Source organism: Cebus imitator, unplaced genomic scaffold, assembly GCF_001604975.1.
Source record: "Cebus imitator isolate Cc_AM_T3 unplaced genomic scaffold, Cebus_imitator-1.0 Scaffold94, whole genome shotgun sequence".
Taxonomy (NCBI): domain Eukaryota; kingdom Metazoa; phylum Chordata; class Mammalia; order Primates; family Cebidae; genus Cebus; species Cebus imitator.
This window is the reverse complement of record NW_016107409.1, coordinates 2,741,730-2,763,993: the sequence shown is the minus strand read 5'-3', so window position 1 is coordinate 2,763,993 and position 22,264 is coordinate 2,741,730. Positions and strand designations below refer to the sequence as shown.

The following is a 22,264-nucleotide window of genomic DNA, read 5'->3' as shown; positions in this document are numbered from 1 at the left end:
ATTTGGTCAAGCATCTAAGAAACCCACTGAAAGAAATTTCTTCATACTAACTTCATATTCCTCTTTTGTTATAACAAAATTTGCTATACTCTTTATCTTAACTATAGTAATGATTTCGATAAAGATAATAAGCAAGGCAAATTGCTACACTAAATGCTGAACAGAACAGAGTGGAGACAGTACATGGGAGATAAAAGGTTGACTTGGTGGGATGTCACCAGGCAGGTTATGGAGGGCCTTAGGAAACATATAGAGGAGTTTACAGCACACACACACACACACACACACACACACACACACACACACATCACATGCTTATTATAAAGGCAGTCATGATAAATATTAGTGCCTCCTCCTACAATCCAGTTGTCAAAGCAATGGCTATGACAACATCAATGCCTTTATGCCATTTGCCTGGAAGTTCATGAACCTTGGTAAGGTTCAACTGGAGGAGAACAGACTTTTACAATGTTCTGCCAGCCTTGGTGCATGTCATTTACCTCGCCTGGCTTAGAAACACAAATACTGTCTATTAGGCATTGTTATTAGTAATGCTGGATTTATTTGGTATTCTTTCTTCCATCACAAATAAAAGTCTTATCTCATTTATCTTCATAAAAAAGGAAAGAAGCTATTTGAACTTCTCTTTCTGCCTCTGATGTTTCCACTCACCCAGAATTCCAGATCAATCTTTATAGAGCAGCCTTTTATTTTAAAAACTAATATTTGCATGGCTGGGTGCAGTGGCTCACAATTGTAATCCAGCACTTTGGGAGGCCGAGGTGGGCAGATCACTTGAGGTCAGGAGTTCCAGACCAGCCTGGCCAATATGGTGAAACCCCATCTCTACTGAAAATACAAAAATGAGCCGGGCATGATGGTGCATGCCCGTAATCCCAGCTACTTGAGAGGCTGAGGCTGGAGAATTGCTTGAACCCTGGAAGCAGAGGCTGCAGTGAGCTGAGATTGTGCCAGCGCACTCCAGCCTGGGTATCAGAGCGAGACTCTGTCTCAAAACATAAATAAATAAAATTAAAAACAACAACTTATATTTGGAGAAACTTTCCACAGTCCCTTGAGGAGAAAGTCCATACTACTAATTCTAACAGGACATGCAGCTTTATTACTCCATCGCCCATCCAGCTGTGTTTCCCACAATTACTCAGTGTACACCCTCAGCCTGAGGGGGGCTTCTCTCCTCTTGCTTCAGTCCTCTTTCCTGGTTTTGGTTCTCTTCTTCATGCTCTTTCCTCCACTTAGGCTCTTCTTCCTCTTCCTTTGCCTTCACCAAAACCTTTTCAATTTCTCCAACTAAAATTTTGTCTTCTCTGTGAAACCTTACCAGGCTGCTCCAGCTCATTCTAGACTCCAATGTGAACAGTTGGTTTATTTGCAGAGTATTACCAATGAAAACATAAAGCATGGTGTGGTTCAGGCAAGACAAGGGTTTGGATCTTCTGAGTGGGTTCTATCCATTCGATCACCAACCTTTGTGTCACTTCTCTTTCTTTCTTTTTTTTTGAGACAGAGTCTCTCACTCTGTTGCCCAGGCTGGAGTGAAGTGGTGCAATCCTGGCTCACTGCAACCTCCGTCTCCTGGGTTCAAGCAATTCTCCTGCCTCAGCCTCCTGAGTAGCTGGGATTACAGGCATGTGCCTCCACGCTTAGCTAATTTTTGTGTTTTTAGTAGAGATGAGGTTTTACCATATTTGCCAGGCTGGTCTCGAACTCCTGACCTTGTGATCTGCCCGCCTCAGCTTCCCAAAGTGCTGGGATTACAGGCATGAGCCACTGCACCCGGCCTCTCTCTTTCATTTTAATAAACATTATGTTTTGAGCACTTTTAGTTTTCCAGCAAAACTGAACAAGAAAGTACAGAGAGTTTCCATATACACGCAGTCTGCACACACATACAACCTCCCCCACTGTCTACAGTCCACACAAGGCTAATACACTTGCTAAATCAGTAAACCCACATTAATACATCATTATTACCCAAAGTCCACAGTTTAAGGTTTATTCTTGACATTGTACATTCCATGGTTTTTGACAAATGGATAATGACATGTATTCACCATTGCAGTATCATGCAAAACAGTTTCACTGTCCTAAAAACCCTCTCTGATCCTCCTATTCATCCCTTCCTCCCTTGCCACTAACCCTGATCATTTTACTGATCAGTAATACCCAGTGATCTTTTTAGTGTTTCCATAGTTATGCATTTTCCAAAATGTCATATAGTTGGAAATATACACTATGTAGCCTTTTCAAACTGGCTTCTTTGACTTAATAATATCCCTTTAAATTTCTTCCACATCGTTATGGTTTGATGGTTCATTTCTTTTCAGTGCTGAATAACATTTCATTATCTGGATGTACCACAGTTTATTTATCCAGTTTATTTATCGCAGTTTGTTTACTGAAGGACATCTTGGTTGCTTTAACATTTTGGTAATTATGAGTAAAGCAGCTGTAAACATACATACTCAGGGTATTTTGGTGGACATGTTTTCAACTCCTTGGCGTAAATACCGAGGAGCATGATTGTTGGATTGTATGGTTAAGAATGTATTTAGTTTTGTAAGAGACTGCGGCTGTACCATTTTCCATTTCCATCAGCGATGAATGAGAGATCCCGTTGCTCAGCATCCTCATCAGTAATTGGTGTAGTCACTGTTCTGGATTTTGGCCATTTTAATAGGTGTTCAGGGGTATTTCATTGTAGTTTTAATTTGCAATTCCCTAATAATACATGTAAAGATAGATGTGGAGTATCTTTTCATATGCTTTAACTATCATCTGTGTATGTTCTTTGGTAAGGTGTCTCTTCAGATTGTTTGCCCCTTTTTTTCTTTTTGAGATGAAGTCTCCCTCTTGTTGCCCAGGCTGGAGTGCAGTGGCACCATCTCAGCTCACTGCAGCCTCCACCTCCTGGGTTCAAGCCATTCTTCTGTCTCATTCTCCTGAATAGCTGGGTTTACAGGCTCCCACCACCACACCTGGCTAATTTTTGTACTTTTAGTAGAGACAGGGTTTCACCATGTTGGCCAGGCCAGTCTCAAACTCCTGACCTCAGGTGATCCACCCACCTTGGCCTCCCAAAGTGCTAGGATTCCAGGTGTGAGCCACTGTGGCCAGCCTTGTTTGCTCATTTTTTAAAAAATGTGGTTATTGCAACTAAGGAACTGGATTTTTTGTTTTATTTTTGATTTGTATTTGTTTGTTTGTTTGTTTATTTTTAGGGACTCCTGTGTTCAAAGTGATCTTCCTGCTTCAGCCTCCCGAGTAGCTGGGACTATAGCATGCACCAATATACCCTGATAAGAAAAATAATTTTTTAAAATAAAGACGGGGTCTTGCTATGTTGCCCAGGCTGGAGTGCAGTGGCTACTCATAGGTACTATCATAATGCATTGCAACCTTGAACTCCTGGACTCAAGCAATCCTCCCGCCTCAGCTTCCTGAGTAGCTGGGACTATAGGCTTGTTCCACTGCACTTGGCTTGGTGGCCTATTTTTTTAATGAGGTGGTTTGTTTACTTATTGTTGAGTTTAAAGCGTTCTTTGGATCCAAGTCTTCCATCAGATATGGCTTTTGCAAATATTTTCTGCCAGTCTGTGGCTTGTCTTCCCATTCTTTTGATCTCACTATTTTTTGGGGGTATGTGCTTCTCATCTTTTCCTTCTTTGTTCCCCCTTTCTGAGATGGAGTGTCAATTTTGTTTCCCAGGCTGGAGTACAATGGCGAGATCTTGGCTCACTGCGACCTCCGCCTCCAAGATTCAAGCCATTCTCCTACCTCAGCTTCCTGAGTAGCTGGGATTATAAGCATGTGCCACCACGCCCGGCTAATTTTTTGTATTTTTAGTAGAGGCAGAGTTTCTCCATGTTGGTCAGGCTGTTCTCAAGCTCCCGACCTGAGGTGATTCACCCACCTTGGCCTCCCAAAGAGCTGGGATTACAGATGTGAGCCACCGTGCTCGGCTTCTCCCTCTCTTTCATCAGTGTAGAACATATCCAGTCTTTTCACAAAACAAAACAAAAATCCCAAGTGCCACATTCAGTCAAATCAAAAGAGAGCTGCATTTGTTATTCGGATAATTTCCAAAGGTTCTTGGGATATTATAGAGCCCGAGATTTGAGAAAGAAAAAAAAAAAAATGCATCTGCCAGTTCAAGGAAAATAATGATAAATTATTTTTAAATTATATTAAAATAATTTATATGAAATAAATGAAAATAATTGAAGAGCATATATAATGTTGAGGTAGGAAGTCGGTAAGAAATATAAATGGTGCTTAAGTCTCTGAAGTGGCAAGTCGAAGCCTTCACCTCTGGCCTAGAAGAAGCACTTCTTTAATGAAAGTTCAGACAAAGCCACAGGATGCCCAGCTAAACTCACACATTGGGTTAAGAGAAAAGGCAATAAGAGCACATTTCAAAGGGCATATTCAGTGATGTTGTTTCACTAAGGACCCTATGTTTGTAAAAAAAAAAAAAAAAAAAAAAAAAAAAAGTGTTTTCGAATCATTCCATAAAACCACAAGAAATTTCTCTGAAGAAGGAATTATTTCCTTAAGAAAGAACAGACAGAATAGGGATGTAAAGAACTCAAAAAGAAAAAAAAAAAAATCCATGTCGAAGCACATCACACAAATCTATTAATAAAAGATTTTAGAATTCAGTTCCCCACTTCCATTTTTTTCTGCCTCCTTTGGTAAGTATAAAAACAAACTTGGTTCCTGGTGATATGCAGAGCTCAGTCAGATTTATCTTGCTCTCTCAAAATGAACATGAATAAAGAAAACAAAGGTCTTCTAAGACTTCCTTCACATTTGGTAGTTAATGGTAACTTATGACTGTTTTTAACTTTCTTTTGTTGAGTCATGGACTCTCCTCCTCCCCCACTCCTAAGTTTTCAGGGTCAACAGGCAACCTTTTCTAAATCACAAGACTGGATTTGCTATGCTTGGTCTTGCTCCAGCGTCTTTATTATCCCTGCTGTTGTGCACTACACAGCTCTGTAGACGCATGAGATAAAATGGAGAAACAAAACCAGGAGATTAGTCCCAGACCTGTTGCCAACCGATTTGAAACTGTTGCTCACTGCAAGTACACAACATAATGAATGGTCTTTTATTCATGAGTCTTTTAAAATAGAAATCCTGGGGCAGGGGAGGATTTCTAGTTCTGTCAACCTCATTTATTCATCCCTTGCCTCATCTTCCTAGTCTGTTCCGTAGTGTTGTTCAAGAAGAATTTCGTTTTCTTTTCTTCTGTAATTCCTTTTATCCTCAGAGTATAATGACACCCAGATTCTTCTCTATCATCTACTGCAAAATGCCTTGAGTATTTTTCTACCATCTTATCTTAACATAGAAAGAAGTAGGAAGGATATATGTATAATCATTTATCATCCTCCAGATCTTGCTTCCAGAAATACTTAGTCTTCAACTGTAATGTCTCAGGAAACCTATTGAAGTAGGGAGCTGGGGGCAGTCGTTAACTTTGAGGAATTAAATAATATTTTTACCATGAAATGTGAGTCCATAGAGTCAACCTCACAGAGCTGATGCCTGGACAAGGGAGACCCAGGGAGTTTAAACAAGTTGCTGCAAGTTTGGTTAGCTACTATTAAAACTCATCAGAACTGGAACCCAACTCACTCTCTTCTCAGTTGAACACATTTCATTTTGACAGGAATTTCTGAATACCCAAAGAAGACTCAAAGTCTCGTATCTCAGCCCAGGATGTTTCTGAAATACATGAACAAGATTCGGAAACCTTGTGCTGTTTCCCAGGAATTTATGATCTGACATTCTATGGAGATACCCAACTCTCTCCTTGAGCAGAGCCAAATCCCCAAGGATCTCAGACTCAGCCCACTTTTTTCAGGGTTGGCCCAGGGCAGAGCTGACACAGCTGTAACATTCTAGAGCACACCCACAACTCTAGATGAACCAGGGCAGAATGGGGTGGAAGAAGGATACAAGATCACCCATTTTTCCAAGGGGGCAGTCTGTTGACACATTATAAACGCAGTAAAGGCGGGAGCCAGTATCCTCCCTCGCATTAGTTGTAAATGAAACGTCTTCAAAGCATAAGAATTTTGCTTTATCCTTAATTATCTTTTCATTTTGCAGAAAAATAAAGGGACTCGTCATCGAGTACTTTACCTTGAGTCACAAATCAGCCAAGTGTGCATGTGGTTTTTTCCCAAGACTGCACAAGAGTGGAACATTTTGTTTTACGAGTGTGAGATGTTTGAAATAAATACAAATCTGCCAAGAGGCTTCCTCCACATTGATCTGGGACTAGGCAGAGCAGGCGCTGACCTCCCGAGGGAGGAAAGGAAGAACAGGCAGGTCTAAGCCAGGTAAACACCCTTGGGTGAGGTCCATAAAAGATAAAGTCAGGTCTCAAGGACAGAGAGCTTTAAACATTTCTGTGCTCCACTCAGTCGTTTCCCTAACAAATGAGAAAATGAAGATGTGGATGTACAAAAATTCCACGGCCTTTAGGCTCGCGGTGGGGGCAGGGGGCAGAGAAGAGGCGGTCTGCTGCCAAAGGTTAGTCCCTTGTACCCGGCGAACTCAGTAAAGTTCACTCGATTTTTGCTACAAACTTGCAACACTGGGGTTGAGGTAAACTGGTTGGGGGCGAATTCAGAACTGGAAATTCCAGGCGGCCCAGAGGGACGACCATCCCTATCGGTGGCGCCTCAGGATCCCGCGGCCCAGCCCGGGGGCGAGTGCAGGGTCCCGCGCAGCGCCCCGCCCTCGTCCGCTGGCCCCGCCCCCGGCCTCCGGCCCCGCCCCCCAGGGGGTGAGCGAGCCGTCTCCGCCCTCGCGCGGGAGCTGGGAGGCTGCGAGAGCCCTGCGGCAGTAGCTTCCTCTGTCGCCTCGGAGCCGCTCGATCCTTAGCTGCCCGGATCCCGGCCGTAGAGGCTGCAGTTGCAGCCGGGAGCCCGCAGTCCGCGCCCCGAGCCCGCCTCCGTCCTCCGAGGGCGCCCCAGGCCGCGCCATGGTGAAGGTGACGTTCAACTCCGCTCTGGCCCAGAAGGAGGCCAAGAAGGACGATCCCAAGAGCGGCGAGGAGGCGCTCATCATTCCCCCCGACGCCGTTGCGGTGGACTGCAAGGTCCGAGCCCGGGGAGGTCGGGGAAGAGGGGCGCTGGGCCCGGCCGGGGAGGGCTGCGCGGGCGGGAGCGGTCGTGCGCCCCGAGGTGGCTGGCAGGGGGCCGGCGCAGCGGGGACAGGTCCCCGAGAGAGGCCGGCGCTCCCCTTTCTTTCCTGTGGGGCTGCAGCTCCTTCTTTGTAAGAAGTGCGTGTGCTGGAAGCGGTGTCTGACGCGGAGTCGGGGGCTTGGGAGACCAGGAGAGGGGACGATTGACGAATTGTGCCGAGGTCCCGGTCGTTTTTGCGGTCCGGGGAGTGTGTGTGCGGCCAGGACTTGATTCGTTCGACCGGCAGGGACAGGCACAACAACAACAACAACCGAGTTTGGCACTTCCTTCCCGGTATAAATAATGTACCTAAAATGGCTGACATCATTACAAGCCTAAACCTCTGCTGTTTCCTACTTTCGTTTCTAAGCTGAACAGCACTTGGACTAACTCCAGCAACTGTAAGCGTCTTAATTTTAAAAGCGTTTCCTTCTTTACCTTCTTTTTCCACTGCCCTTCGGCAGTGACAGGTGAACTTCACCTGGACAAAGTGACAGTCCGCCCGAAGTAGGTTTGGCCTGTCTCTTAAAACAAATATCCCTGGTAAAGGCCAGTAATGACTATGTGCATGTTAGTGAAAAACCAATAGATGGCATTTAAATTATATCAGCGTCTTTGGGAGGACTTCTGCCGAGTGAAACTAAACATAAGAAATTCGCCCCCAGGTTCCTAATAAAATTCTCCTTCATTTTACAAAATCTCCTTTTAATCCTAGGAAAATTCATGAAGCGGGACTGTTATTGTGTTGACTTTTAGTAGGTTACGATCATATATACTTAAATATGAGTGTAATTGTCTCATAAGGTAAAAAAAAAAAAAAGCCCACAGCCTCTTACCCAGATCCTCTTTAGGCTGCAAAAATTAGAAACTAACTGTAAAGTTATGTTGCTTAGCTTATTTTTTTGTTGTTAGCATTTTTAAAAACCTGTTATCAGTCGCGTAAATTTAGTTTTAACTTGAAAAAAAAATTGGTGTGCCAAGTATGAGTAATAGGAGTTTTTAAATGAGCGAATGAAAATTATTACTGAAAAATAGGCCACTAATATGCTGTAAAAAATTCAGAATATAAATGTAATCTAGACATCATTATATTGTTATATTCTGAATATAATCTACCTTCAGAATATAATGGTAATCTTACTTTCTGGAAATGTTTGGTAAAAACCGACATTGTTGGGGGTTGATTTCTAAATGACTTGCCTTGCCTTGAAATAGGAACAGTGAACTGATTCCCTAAAAGGATTAAAGGTTTTGGTTTTCGTATTGGTATTATTTTCCTGAAACCATTGCAGTCTTGGTCTTTAAATAAAATGTTTGGAATGCACGGATGAAAATTCCAGTAGCAAATTATTATCTTAGCTCTTTGTTTATCTAACGTTTATTGTACCTAAAATAGATTGAGAGTCAAGGACCCAGTCACAACAATCTCATATGTAGTCTTAATGCTATCACATATATATATATATATATATATATATATATTTTTAAATCCTATTAACAAATATAACTGCTCCCTTTTAGAAAGAGAAAGAGAGCAAGCATTTGATGATGTCACTTCAGGCAGCTTTTCTCTTTCTTCTGTAGTGGAGATTTGAAACTGTGGACAAACATCAAAATTAAATTTGCTGAGCACCTTTAAATCTGACTTCTGACAATTTTTGTCATTTCTAGAATAGTGACTGATTTCAGATTCTCAAAATTTCTCACGAGTTCACCATATTTAAATTTTGTGGTCATTGCAGCTAAAAATAATCATTGGTAGCTCTGTGAATCATTGGTAGCTCCGTGCTTTGTTTTCCATTTTTTATTTTCTCAGATCCCCCATATCCAAAGAAAAACACTATTGGGACTACACAGGGCTGGAGTCGTCTTTGTAAACCACCCAGCCGTCATGGATGAGTTGGTAGATACAAGATGACTAATTTTTTTTCCAGCTATAAGCTGAAAGACTTCTTTAGTGGAAGACAAAATATTTCTGTACGTTAAAAGTAGAATCCCTATAATCCAGTCAGTTGCTTAACAGGTAAACGAAAACCTTAATGACAGACTTTAGTGAAAGAAGTTCTGATCTCTTCATTTCAGAGCTTGGGCAGTGATTACATAATGTTCTCTGGCTCCTTGGGGGTGACTGTGTGGCAGCCATCCTGTCTGACTGCCTGGGCTGGGAACAGAATCGGCCTTAATGTGTTTTGCCGAGGGCATTTCCTTTGCCTGGGTGGTTGAAAGGATCAAACCAAGCTAGTTAATGGCCCAGAACTCCTGAACAAGAATTTATCTTATCTTTAACCCTCCTAAACCACAATATCCCAGAGACCAGTGTTTTCCAAAATGTGCTCTTAGGGACCACCTGCTCTGGTATCGTCTGGAATTCTGATTTTAAAATGCAGATTCTACTACCTTATGCCACAAGAATTCTGATGGCTCTAATCAGCTGACTTATATAACATGCATTCCAGTACTTTTAAGTTACTCCTGTCTTGCTATTTTTTTCCTCTGCAGGGTGAGAACTCTCCAGAAACAATTCCATAACCCCATTTTTCAGTGTTATTTTTTCAGTAGCTATTAATCCTAACAGCTATTTCTATTGATTGTTTTATCTTAACTAGCTTGCTGTTAATTAAGGGGAAAATGCAGGAAAAGAATAGTTGTCACCTCCTGTCCTAGTGGGCATATAGCTGTTAGAGCTATAGAGACAGCAAAGAGTGGGATGTATTTTTGGTAGCAAAAGTGAATTTGAAATTATATACATGTTTTATGCTATAGGCAACAATTCATTCATTTATTTTTGTGTTGATACTTTGAACCTTGGGAAAGTGTTTGTTGTATATTTGCAAATATCAGAATACTTAATATACTGTATCAGAAATCCCAGTTTTGTCCTTATATAACTGCTTGATCTTGGGCTGAAACCTAAAATTTTTAGTTTTTCTGTCTGTAAGATGAGAGGCTAGGACCAGATGGTCCTAGTTTCAAATTTTTTTTTCCAGTTTCAAAATTTTATGAAGATGCTAGGATTACATAAGTTTATTTGGCTGAAATTAAATTGTTTTAATTGTAAAAAATAACAACTACTTTCTCACTTTAACCAGAGTATTTCCTTTCTTGCTTTCCATGTTTAACATGTTACATTCTTCTGTCATATCAAGTAGCAGTGGTTCAAAGAGAAAGGAGATGGGTAGAGGTATTATGTAATAAAACACATTGTCACTTTTGTTTACTTCACTGTAGAACAGTGAAGTTGTCAGCACGTCTTTGTTGCAGTGCCTGCTTATGAAACCCCTTTCCCAGTATCAGGCTTCAGAATAGCTTAAGCTTGCCTCGTATGTATGTTGTTTTGCTGACAAATAGTGTTGCTTTCTCTCTACCCCACTTTGTAGATGTTCTTTAAAAGGAGGGAGTAAAGTAAAGTGCTGATATAGGAGAGAAAATGGTTGCAGGATGAGAGCATGAGAGAAAATGAAGGCCGACTAACCCAGTAAGTTCTGCGTTACCCATGGCAAATGGCTGTTTAGACCCTGGTTCTTACACTTTCTTGTTTTCCCTAGTTGCACAATCAGGACTGAAAGGTTTGATAATTAAGCTTTTCATTTGTGGTCACGGTTTTTGTTTTTGTGTTTTTTGGGGAAGGAGAAGGGACATAAAATTAGAGGCTGGCCATTTTTACTGTAACGTTGATATAAGGCTCTCAGGGGATTGAGAGCTTGGTTCTCTTTAACCAAAGTGCATCTTATTACATAGTTATGTAATTTAGTTTTTGCAAATATTGGCCAATGAGACTTTCACAGTCATTACATTTTGGTTCTCCATAAGGGCATTAATATCTGAAGTGAGGATTTAGTGCTGGGAAATAAATGAATTGCCTCTGTGCATCCCAATGCCATGGCAGGACCTCCTGTGTACACATCCCTGACAGGAGACTGCTGTTGCATATTGGGTATGCAAGGTTACTTATTGTACAGTTGAAGGACAGTTTACCTGGCGGGATTCTAGTCTTCCCAACTAGACAGAAATTAGTATAATATACTTGGCATAATAAGCCTGTAAGACCTCATGGAATTCAACTCTGACATGTAAAAGGTTTATGTGAATGGAAGTATTTTTTAAGCAGAAATAGCTCAAATGCATTTATGGTACAGGCCTATTTAAATTAATTTAAAATTTGACTTACAAGATTTTTACTATGCATCACCAAAGCTTGACTTGGTTTTAGACCATAACTGTTGCAGGATTTGACAATTCTGAATTTCTGAATGAGGTTATTTTTGCTTAAATGATATAGAAAATGTTAACACTGGAGCTGTGCTTCACAATGAAAGTCTTTTACAAAGTAGACAGATGAAAGTAGAAAATTGGAAATCATAACCCTAAGGACATAATTTTTGAAAAACCTCCACTTAAATTGTGATTATCCCTTTTAATTAGTACTTACAATACATGTTTTTAATAGCTTTAAGGAAATCTACAATACAACCTCATAAGTGTTACCAACAACTGAATGAACAAGATTATTTGAAATTATTATGCATTTTTTAACCTGCTTTATTAGAGAAAAAAAGAACTTTTTGCAGTATTTCTATAATTGTACTGTTTGGCGGAAAATCAGATAAGAGTGAACATAGACTTTTTATTCTTTTTATATATATATTTTTTATTGCATTTTAGGTTCTGAGGTACATGTGAAGAACATACAGGATAGTTGCATAGGTACATACATGGCAATGTGGTTTGCTGCCTTCATCCCCATCACCTATATCTGTCATTTCTTCCCGTGTTGTCCCTCCCTGACTTTTTATTCTTAAACAGAAAAGTTTGAATCTTGAGTTGTAGAGATGAGAAAGTCACCCTTGTTTTTATGGTAGAGGAATATTCTAATTTTTCACTTAATGTTTTATCTTTCAGTACTGCTAGTAAGTTACCAGCAATAATTTTATGATGTAGTGCTAATAGAAATATGACAAAAGAGAAATAAATTTTGCACAGCTTATATATAATATCACTTCTAAGTTAAATATCCTGGACATTTATTTGGGAAAGTGATACTAAGTATGGTAATGGATATTTTATACTTTGAAATTTTGAAATATTTGCATAAAGCGTTTTTTGGCATAGTTGAATTTCATACTTTAAAAAACAAGTTTGGTGGATGTTTGTGTTTCTTTGAATGTTTAACTTTAAGGCTCAAATTATTATTATTTTTAGTGAAAGCAAGTTTATTAAGAAAGTAAAGGAAGAAAAGAATGGCTGCTCCATAGGCAGAGCAGCCAAGGCTCAAAATATTTTTAAAATTTGTTTGTTTTAGCGGTGGCTCAAGCCTGTAATCCCAGCACTTTGGGAGGCCGAGGCGGGTGGATCACGAGGTCAAGAGATCGAGACCATCCTGGTCAACATGGTGAAACCCCGTCTCTACTAAAAATACGAAACATTAGCTGGGCATGGTGGCGCGTGCCTGTAATCCCAGCGACTCAGGAGGTTGAGGCAGGAGAATTGCCTGAGCCCAGGAGGCGGAGGTTGCAGTGAGCCGAGATCGCGCCATTGCCCTCCAGCCTGGGTAACAAGAGTGAAACTCCATCAAAAAAAAAAAAAAAAAATTTGTTTGTTTTCAGAATGAGTTAAGGATAAAGCTTAAATCTTAACTATCTTCTCTGCTTATATATGATTATAATGTTTTAAATAAAAATTTTAAAAAATGCATTGTTAATTAAATCACTTGAATCTCTGCAACATCCAAAAGCACACTCATTTTTATGCTGGGAAAAATGATTTTTGAGAGTCAGTCTATTAGCTTTGCATTATCAGTTTTCAATTTTTCATTTTATGTAACTTTCTCCAATTCATTTTTTCCTTGCTTTTATTTAATGCTGGGACATAAAATTTCCCATCTATTTGCTTTACCTAGGGCAGTGCTACGCATGTTAAGCAGAGAAGGCAAATTCAGTGCCTCCTGGGCTGAAGCAGATGAATTGATGAAGCTGGGCTTTTTGCATATGAAACAAGTAAAAATATCCTTGGTTTTCCTGCTGGACTCAGTGTTCACACCTGTAATCCCAGTACTTTGGGAGGCTGAGGCCAGTGGATAACCCGAGGTCAGGAGTTTGAGATCAGCCTGGCCCTCATGGCAAAACCCCATCTCTGCTAAAAATACAAAAAAATTTAGCTGGGCGTGGTGGCGTATGCCTGTAATCCCAGTTTCTTGGGAGGTTAAGACAGGAGAATTGCTTGAACCCAGGAGGTGGAAGTTGCAGTGAGCTGAGATCATGCCACGGCACTCCAGCCTGGGTGATAGAGCAAGACTCTGTTTCAAAAAAAAAAAACATATTTTTCGTTTTCACTTTTAAACATAAGTCCAGTGTTGCTTGATCCTCTAGTTTTCAAAGGCAAGTACTTCTATTTTAATTCATAAAAGAATTTTAGCCCAGAACACTTAAGGCATGGGCCACTATTTTGTAATCTTCTTTAAAGTGGAAAGCAGAAATGGCAAATTATAGCCTATGTCTTCAAATACTGCCTGCCTCCTGTTTTTCTCTAGCCCATGGGGTAAGAATGATTTTTATGTTTTTGAGAAAAATATCAATAGAATGATATTTCTCCTTTTTGCCCAGTACCCTCACTGAATTGGTGGGGAGGGGCTGCTGCTATTTAGGAAACAGTACTGTGTAGTGATTGAGAATTCAGCCTACACAGTCATTCTTCAAGGTTTAAATTTTGTCTCTACCACTTACTGTGATACTTTGGGTAAATTACTTTAGTTCTCTGTGTCTCAGTTTCTTCATCAGCAAAATGGGGCAAATAATCTGTAACAGTAATAGTACAATGCCTGGAACAGAGTTAAAAATCAGTAGATTTCAGGTACTATTATTAAAGTCTCAGTTTTCTCTCCTCATCATTCTTGCTTTGTAATATTGCTTCTTATATTGCTGTTGCTGCTTATCCCTACCTCACATGTCAATAACAATATTGTTGGTACTTTTTTCCCAGCAAGGTATTCTGGTAAAGATTCATTCCTGCAACATAAAAACTCGTAGAATTCAGTAGCTATACTCATTTTCGTTTAAAAATGTTATTTATTCATTACATAATAGGTGTTAACAGAATTTGAGTTTTACCGAAGTAATGCTGAATTTTAATATGCAAATACATAGTCCTGCCCCATGTCAGAAGAACACACTTTTTAAAAATTGTAGCATCATTGTATACAGTAAAATGCACAGATCTTGAGTGTATAGTTAGATAATTTTAAGTATGTATACCTAAGCTCTAACTCCCAATCAAGCTCGAACATTGTCATCAACTCAGAAAGTTATCTCATGTCCTTTTACAATTTGTTCTCCTTAGAGGTAACCAATATTCTAATTTCTCTCCCTATAGATTAATTCAAAGCAATCACATTCACTCATTAGCTTCTTCTGGTCTTTTATTACCATGATGACCACTAGACCCTCTACTGCCTTTGTACAATTTAGAAAAAGTTGCCCTCTCTGGTGTTTTGGAGGTTAGAGCATGAGCTGGATTCTAGCCCTACTGATCCCATTGTCCTGGTGTCCTTGTACTGTAAACAACCAGCCCAGCCATAGGTGGTGATGATCTTAACTCCATGTTTCTCTTTTTTTGGTGGGGGTTGGGAGTGGTTCAGGGGAGGAACAGAGTCTGGCTCATTTGAGTGCAATGGCATGATCTCGGCTCACTGCAACCTCTGCCTCCCAGGTTCAAGTGATTCTCCTGCCTCAGACTCCCTAGTCGCTGGGATTATAGGCGCCCGCCACCACTCCTGGCTAATTTTTGTATTTTTAGTAGAGACAGGGTTTCACCATGTTGACCAGACTGGTCTTGAACTCCTGACCTCAAGAAGATAACTGGATTTTCCTATCAGCTTCTGCATTCAGTCTGTTGTGACATGGTGCTTAGCTTCTGGAAAATTGCACTGTACAATTTTTATTGTGTATGAACATTGAGAGAGAATGAAAGTGAAAAAGGCAGTTTTATTATTTAGTTTATTAAACTAACACAGGCTTAGTTTTATTATGAAAAAAGTTTGATCTTGTGGACACCCCGAAAGGGTGTGTTCCTGGACCACATTTGGAGAACCTCTACTCTAAATACTTGCTTATACTGCTGTTTCATGGTTTGTTTTCATTTGTTTATTTTTTGCAGTTTTAGATAATGCCTATTGGTAATATCTACATGGAAGGTGAATATTTAGTTTTTTCTGTGTGTTTACACCCTGTACACATAATCTCTTCTCCTGTTTTAGCAGTTTCTGGTTAAATTGATATTTTGTGTTGTTTGTTATAATTAACATAAACATTATTTACATTTGAGTATTGTAGTGTACTTTTACTTCCTTTCTTGGATAACAGCTTATTTTCCCTGGATTTGATCATGCTTCTTGGAGCAGGAGAGAGGGTTCCTTAATTTTCTATATACTTGTTGCTAATTCAGACTCTGACAGCAGTGTAATTGTCTTTCTGTATCTTCAAACTCACCAGGTAACTTACCAAGTTTTTCTTTCTTTCTTTCTTTCTTTTTGATGATTTCTTGCCCGTCATTCTTTAGTTTTCTCGTCCAGACTGGTTGCACTCTAGGTGTGTTGCTGTACAAATGTCATGAGTCATAATCTTCTTGGAAGAATTACCTTTGTCTTTATCACATGCTAGATCTGCGGTTTTATAAATCTGAAGAAAAAGTTTGTTAAATTTTTTAAAAATCGTGTGTCTGAGAATCATTATTTCATCTTCATATTGATAATTTATCTGGGTGTAAAATTCTAGGTTAGCATTCAGCATTTTGATGGCAGTGCTCCATTGTCTTCTAATGTGATACCATTCTGATTCTGCATTTGTGCATGACTTTTTTTTTGCCCCTCTTTAGTTGTCTACAGGCTGGAGACTTTCTCCTTATACCTTGATTTTTTTTTTTCTCTTATGTTTCCAGCTTTCAGAATTTTTATTGACATGACTTGCCTGCTGTCATTCATTTTCATTCTCTGTGGCTTAAGGTTTATTTGTTTTATCCTTTTACTTTCACTTTATTGAGCTTTCAGGAGGAAGTAAACAAACATTTAACTGGAAATCAATATTAGCACTTCAACTCAGCTATCTTGATAGCTTTTTAAAGATTGGTTAGAATATTTCCTTTTACATTAAAAATGGACTTAATGATAATTAAAAATGGATAATAATGGAAACCGTCTGAATTACTATTAGCACTAATTTAAGATCAGACAGGATGGTCTAGAAAGATTGATGAGGCATCCTCTAATCTTCCTCTTCAAACTTCCAAGATTGTCTCCTTCATGAGGAATATAAGAGGCAGCTCATTACCAACTTTGTAGTTTTGCTTTGTGGCATTATTACTCCAACTAACTTTATTTAAGTTTCATTTTTATAATTAATATTTTTCCTTTTACATTTATGTTGAAATTCTTACATGCCAGTGTGCCTTAGTTATTTCCCTTTATTGTTTTAGGTTCACATGTATATGATTTTAATAATTTTTGCTACCATCCTTTGTAATTTGATGAACAACAGAGAAAAGCCCTATTAATTTTGCTGTATTAAAGGTAATATTATTGCCTTTGTAATAGTTAACACATGTAGGTCTTATTAGTGTGGGTCAATTTAAGTAAACTTTTTACAACAGCAGAAATTCACACTGTGGGCCAGGCATGCTGGCTCACAATTCCAGCAGTTTGGGAAGCTGAGACAGGAGAATTGCCTAAGACCAGCCTGGGCAACATGGTAAGACCCCCACCTCCACAAAAAAATTAAAAAATTAGCCAGGCGTGGTAGTGTACATCTGTAGTTCCAGCTACTCTGGAAGCTGAGATGGGAGGAACACTTGAGCCCAGAAGGTTGAGGCTGCAGTGAGCCATGATTGCACTATTATACTCTAGCTGGTCTAGCTGGTGACAGAGCAAGATCCTATTTCAAAAAAAAAAAAATTAATTAAAATATATATTTAATAAAATAAAAATAAAAAATTCGGGCTATGTGGTTTCTGGTTAGAAAAGAGTGTTATCCAAATGGGACATGGTGTCTGTCACTTCATTTATTACCAGAGTTAATTTGTCTAAGCTGTTTAGTCCGTTTCCTTAAGAAGCACTTGGAGTCAAGATAATATTTGGGCCTTATTAGCTCTGTAGTAATAGGCAAATAATTTTACTTCTCTGGGCCTCATTATATTTATCTGTAAATGATGTATTGGATTAAACTACGTTCATGATACTTCCATAGGGGATCTGTTTCTGAGAACTGTATTGATCATATATTCAGAAGCACCTACTGCATAGCCAGGTACGATACCTGGAATTTAAAAATTGCTAAGCACCTCAACTTTCAAGAAACATTGTGTAGTTAGGAAAGACCAACAACCAGCTACGAAAAACAAATTAGTCAAAACCTATTTAAATGCCGATATTTTATCTTTCAAGAAAATCACACCCCTGGATCCAAGAGCCAGGAGAATGGTGGAACAAGGGAACAACATTAAATATTACCACTGAGTTTTAACTGCACATGCATTCGGTGCTAGGCAGTAGAGCTCATAGGGTCAAAGCACTTCTCATATGTAGAGACAAGTATTCCTGATCTCAAGAATTAGAATTATTTTTTCTAGTAGTTATCCTGTTTGACATTTAAAATTCCAAACTTGGACAGAAATTTTCTCTTAACTGTCCACATTTAAACTATATTGTATTTTCTTACTGGAAGTTCTGCATTTTAAATGAAATTACCCATATTTGAATATGAATGTGTAGTAATTATCTTGTTGAAAGACATTAAAAGCCAGCAATTGTATAAAAGTGAGTCTAGATAAGGTTTGTTTTTTTTTCTCTAATCTTGACAGCAAATTTTATAATGAATTATATAAAATTAGAGCATTTGTATTGTGCTTAAAATTTTTAGGAAAACAGTTGATGTTGGTAACAATGTGGACTCGAGTTTTATTCAGTCAGTGGTAGAGAAAATCTGTCTTTACCAATTTATCTATCTCTGGTAAAGGATATTATTAATAATAAATAACATTTGTATATAATGCTGTTATTTACAAACATTTGCCTGTTTGTGCTAGTCTAGGCTTTTTACTATCCCAGTGCCTTTCACTCACCAATATGAATTGGAAATTCTGCTAAACTTTCACTTAAAAAAAGGGATACAGTTCTGTTGAGGGTAGATTGAATAAACACCGTATAGAAATGATGGTCATCTTTTAAACTATATAGAAAAAAGAATAGGAGATTTTAAACTTATAAATATATTTTAATATTCTACTTTGCACTAGATACTCTGCTTGTCTCTGATACAAAAGTGATTATGATCCAGCTCCAAATGTATTGCATTGACAGTCTGCCTGTTTGTTTGTTTTTTTTTTCAGTTCCAACCTATTTTTATTTAACCTCGGACTGTGCTAATTTTATGTGATGCTAATAATTTGGTTCAAGTTTCATAGATTTCTCACAATAGTTACATTATTATGCAATGGCTTTACATTTTGAATTTATTTTTTCATTCTGTATTGCTGCTTTTATATTGCAGGTTTTGTTAACAAAAAATTATATTAGTGAGAAATTTGTTTTGTAGACCTTGTAGTTTGAGATTAAGTTCTCCTTTTTAAAGCTTTCTCTTGTTCTAATTCCAGTACAGAATAGTGCCATAACTTTATTAATCATAACATGTTGGTATAAGTCCCAATTTTGACTCTAAACACTAATGTAACTTAATGAAATCTAATATTGACAAAAGGTCAGAGGCCTTTGTGAAATATATCATAGTACCTACAACTATAAAGAGCAGCTTTCTGTATAATGCCAGCTATTTGGAAAACTGCTTCCTTATTATGTGTCAAACATAACATTTATCATATAGACTTCTTCACTGTGGTTGAGACAGTAGCAATCTCATTTCAAAAGGCAAATTATAAAATCAAATTCAGATACTGATTTAAGTGAATAAGAAAAAAGGCAAAGAAATATTTCATGTCTTCATGGATTGTTAACTTATCAGCCAGAGATTTTATGTTTTACGTATAGCAGATATATTTGGTAATCAATGCAATTAATAATTAGCGGATCACCAGATCGTGTCCTTTTGATGCTTCCATACTGAGGAAAGAAAACTAATTTGGAAACAAAGTGAATAATGTACCAGTCTGCAAAACCCAGAACTTGAAACCCTTTATATGGGGAAGTCGTTTAGATTGATTATTTAATATGAATAGGATTTCAGAAGGAAGTATACCCAGTCATAGCTGGAAATGAAGATCAGGGTTTAAACCCTAGCAACATGATAGAAAAGAACTAGGTATATTTGGCCTCCAAGTAGGGAGAAAAAAAAGATGAGAGATTGAGTTGGAGATACTAGAATATTGATGGGAAATCCAGCTTTTAAAAGTGCGAATCACTGAAGTCTTTTAATGTCCCTGCTGTTTCTGTTTTGGAAAGTATTATACCAGCCAAACAACACATCTCTGGGCAGCTGGCCTCTGCACCTCCATATTTACCTGTGTTACCCAGCATATTTCTAAGTAACTAAATCTGTTTCTGAAAGTTCAGTATATTTTGAGTTGAATAAATTGTTTCTACATATATGTTTTTTGATAACATAATTTTTAACCCCAAGACATGTTTTCCCCTTTCATATCCTGGTTCCTAAAGTGTTGTTGTTGGATTTCATATAGAGATGTAAAATAGTATATCTGAGCACTTTGAAAAATATATCTTAAAAGCTTTAGTCATCCTGTAAAAAGGTTCAAATAGAAATGCCTAAGAATGTGAAGTGATTTGTTAGTTTGAGAACAGAATTACAATTACATGAAAAAATATACATTTTATTTAAGTTTATAATTGGAGCACATTTACTAAAGCCTCTTAGGGAATTGATTGAGGTGACCTAATTCTTAACTAATTGAAGTACTAGAAAAGAACTCGTCCTCCATTTTGTTTAAGATACAACTTCTTAAGTAATTTTATCATCTAATGCTGAGATTTATTGGAACCAGAAATTAGTCCTGTGCCAGAGAGAGAGTGCTTCTGAAAGCCAGGTCCTTCTGTATCTACTGTTGCAAGATGGTTATAGGCCAGCGTGTGCTGCGGTGTCTTCATTTATAAACTGGGCTAAAAAACTTGAGGTTTAGGAAGATTAATTAGATGATAATAGTACAGCACCTGTGGGAGTTCTCTTGCCTTTTAAGCACTATGCAAGGTGCACCAGTTTTATTGCAGTAGAAGGGAGGAAATATCTTGGTGACTTGTTTTAAATTAGGCCAGGTAAAGTTATATACCCCAGTGAGGAAGCTCTTATTAGTGGTTTTTCTTTTAATTATGAAATATTTCAAGCACATAAAGTATAGAGAACCTGTAGTATATTTTATGTTTTGAAAGTCTTAAATATCACATGTAACACTTAAATATGTAGTATTATATATTGTGCAGCCTGCCTTTTCTAGGGGACCAGCAGTTATATTTCTTAGGCTTATCTAAAATCAACAGGGCTAGTACATTTCTTTTCTTGTCGTTTTAATTTTAATTTTTTTAATAGAGATAGGGTATTACTATGTTGCCCAGGCTGATCTCGAACTCCTGAGCTCAAACAGTCCTCCTGCCTCTGCTTCCCAAAGTGCTGAGAGTATAGGTTTGAGCCACTAGGCCTGGTCACTGGTTGAATCTTTTTAGCGGTATTATATGAATTCATAATAATTTGTTTTGAATTTTTTTTGTTACTGATAATGCATTATACATTCTTGGACATATTTCTTTACGTATTCAAAAGTTTAACTAGGCTTTATACCTAGGAATGGAATTGCTAGGTCATAAGATTCATGTATATCGGGGTGTCCAATCTTTTGGCTTCCCTGGGCCACATTGGAAGAAGAATTGTCTTGAGCCACACATAAAATACACTAACAATAGCTGATGAGCTGGAAAAAAAAATCGCAAAAAAAAGTCATAATGGTTTAAGAAAGTTTATGAATTTCTTTTTTTCCTTTTTTGTTTTTGAGATGGAGTCTTGCCCTGTTGCCAAGCTGGAGTGCAGTGGCACAATCTCGGCTCACTGCAACCTCCACCTCCTGGGTTCAAGCAATTCTCATGCCTCAGGCCCCCAAGTAGCTGGGATTACAGGCACATGCCACCACACCCAACTAATTTTTGTATTTTTAGTAGAGACGGGATTTCATCATGTTGGCCAGGATGGTCTCGATCTCTTGACCTTGTGATCTACCTGCCTCGGCCTCGCAAAGTGCTAGGATTACAGGTGTGAGCCACTGCACCCGGCTGAAAATTTATGAATTTCCCTTGGGCCGCATTCAGAGCTGTCCTGGACCGCACACAGCCCGTGGGCCATGAGTTAGACAAGCTTGATGTATGTTTATTGGATACTGCCAAATTGTTCTCCAAAGCAATTGTACCTAAATTTCTGTCAATTGAGTAGAAGTTCCCAAGTTCCCTTTGTTACACACTTTTTCTAGTGCTTTGTGTCAGACATTTTTTTATTGCCTGGTAGATAGGAACTCAGTTGATTTCTTCCCCACCCTCTGTATCAAAATATAATTTACATGTAATAAAACTCATGTATTTTATAGATATCATACAGTGAATAATCTTTTGTGCTAGACTTCTTTCATTTAGCATGTTTTTGAGATTCAGTCCTGCTGGTGTGTGTGATTTTGTTCCTTTTTATTGCTATTTCATGGTATGAATATACCACAGTTCATTCATTAGTTGATGGATATTTGGGTTGTTTCTAGTTTGGGGCTAGTATATAAATAATGATGTTGTAAATATTCATGTACAAATTTTTGACTCAGCTGATTTTTTATTATTGATCTTTAGAAATCTTGCTAGCCTCTAATTAGTTTGAATAATTTGACTTTCTTAGGTTTTCTACATAGATTATTTACAAATAATAACAGCTTTGTTTTCTTTTTTCTAATACTTTTTGTTATCGTTTGTGTACTTGCTACGATCTCTAGTGCAGTGTTGAATGGAAACAGTCAATTTTAGTGGGCATTCTTTTTTTTTAATTCTACCTTTTTTTTTTTTTTTTTTT

The 22,264-nt window shown here is 38.3% G+C and overlaps 1 protein-coding gene across 1 annotated transcript in view; it reads left to right on the top strand.

The window, feature by feature from the left end:
• Window positions 1-6,820: 6,820 nt before the first annotated feature.
• ITM2B (integral membrane protein 2B) overlaps window positions 6,821-22,264 on the top strand; it is a 26,749-nt gene continuing 11,305 nt past the window's right edge. Inside the window, exon 1 of the mRNA XM_017535960.1 lies at window positions 6,821-7,138. Coding sequence (XP_017391449.1) covers window positions 7,022-7,138 — 117 coding nt within the window. The 5' untranslated portion in view covers window positions 6,821-7,021. The remainder of the gene's footprint in view (window positions 7,139-22,264) is intronic.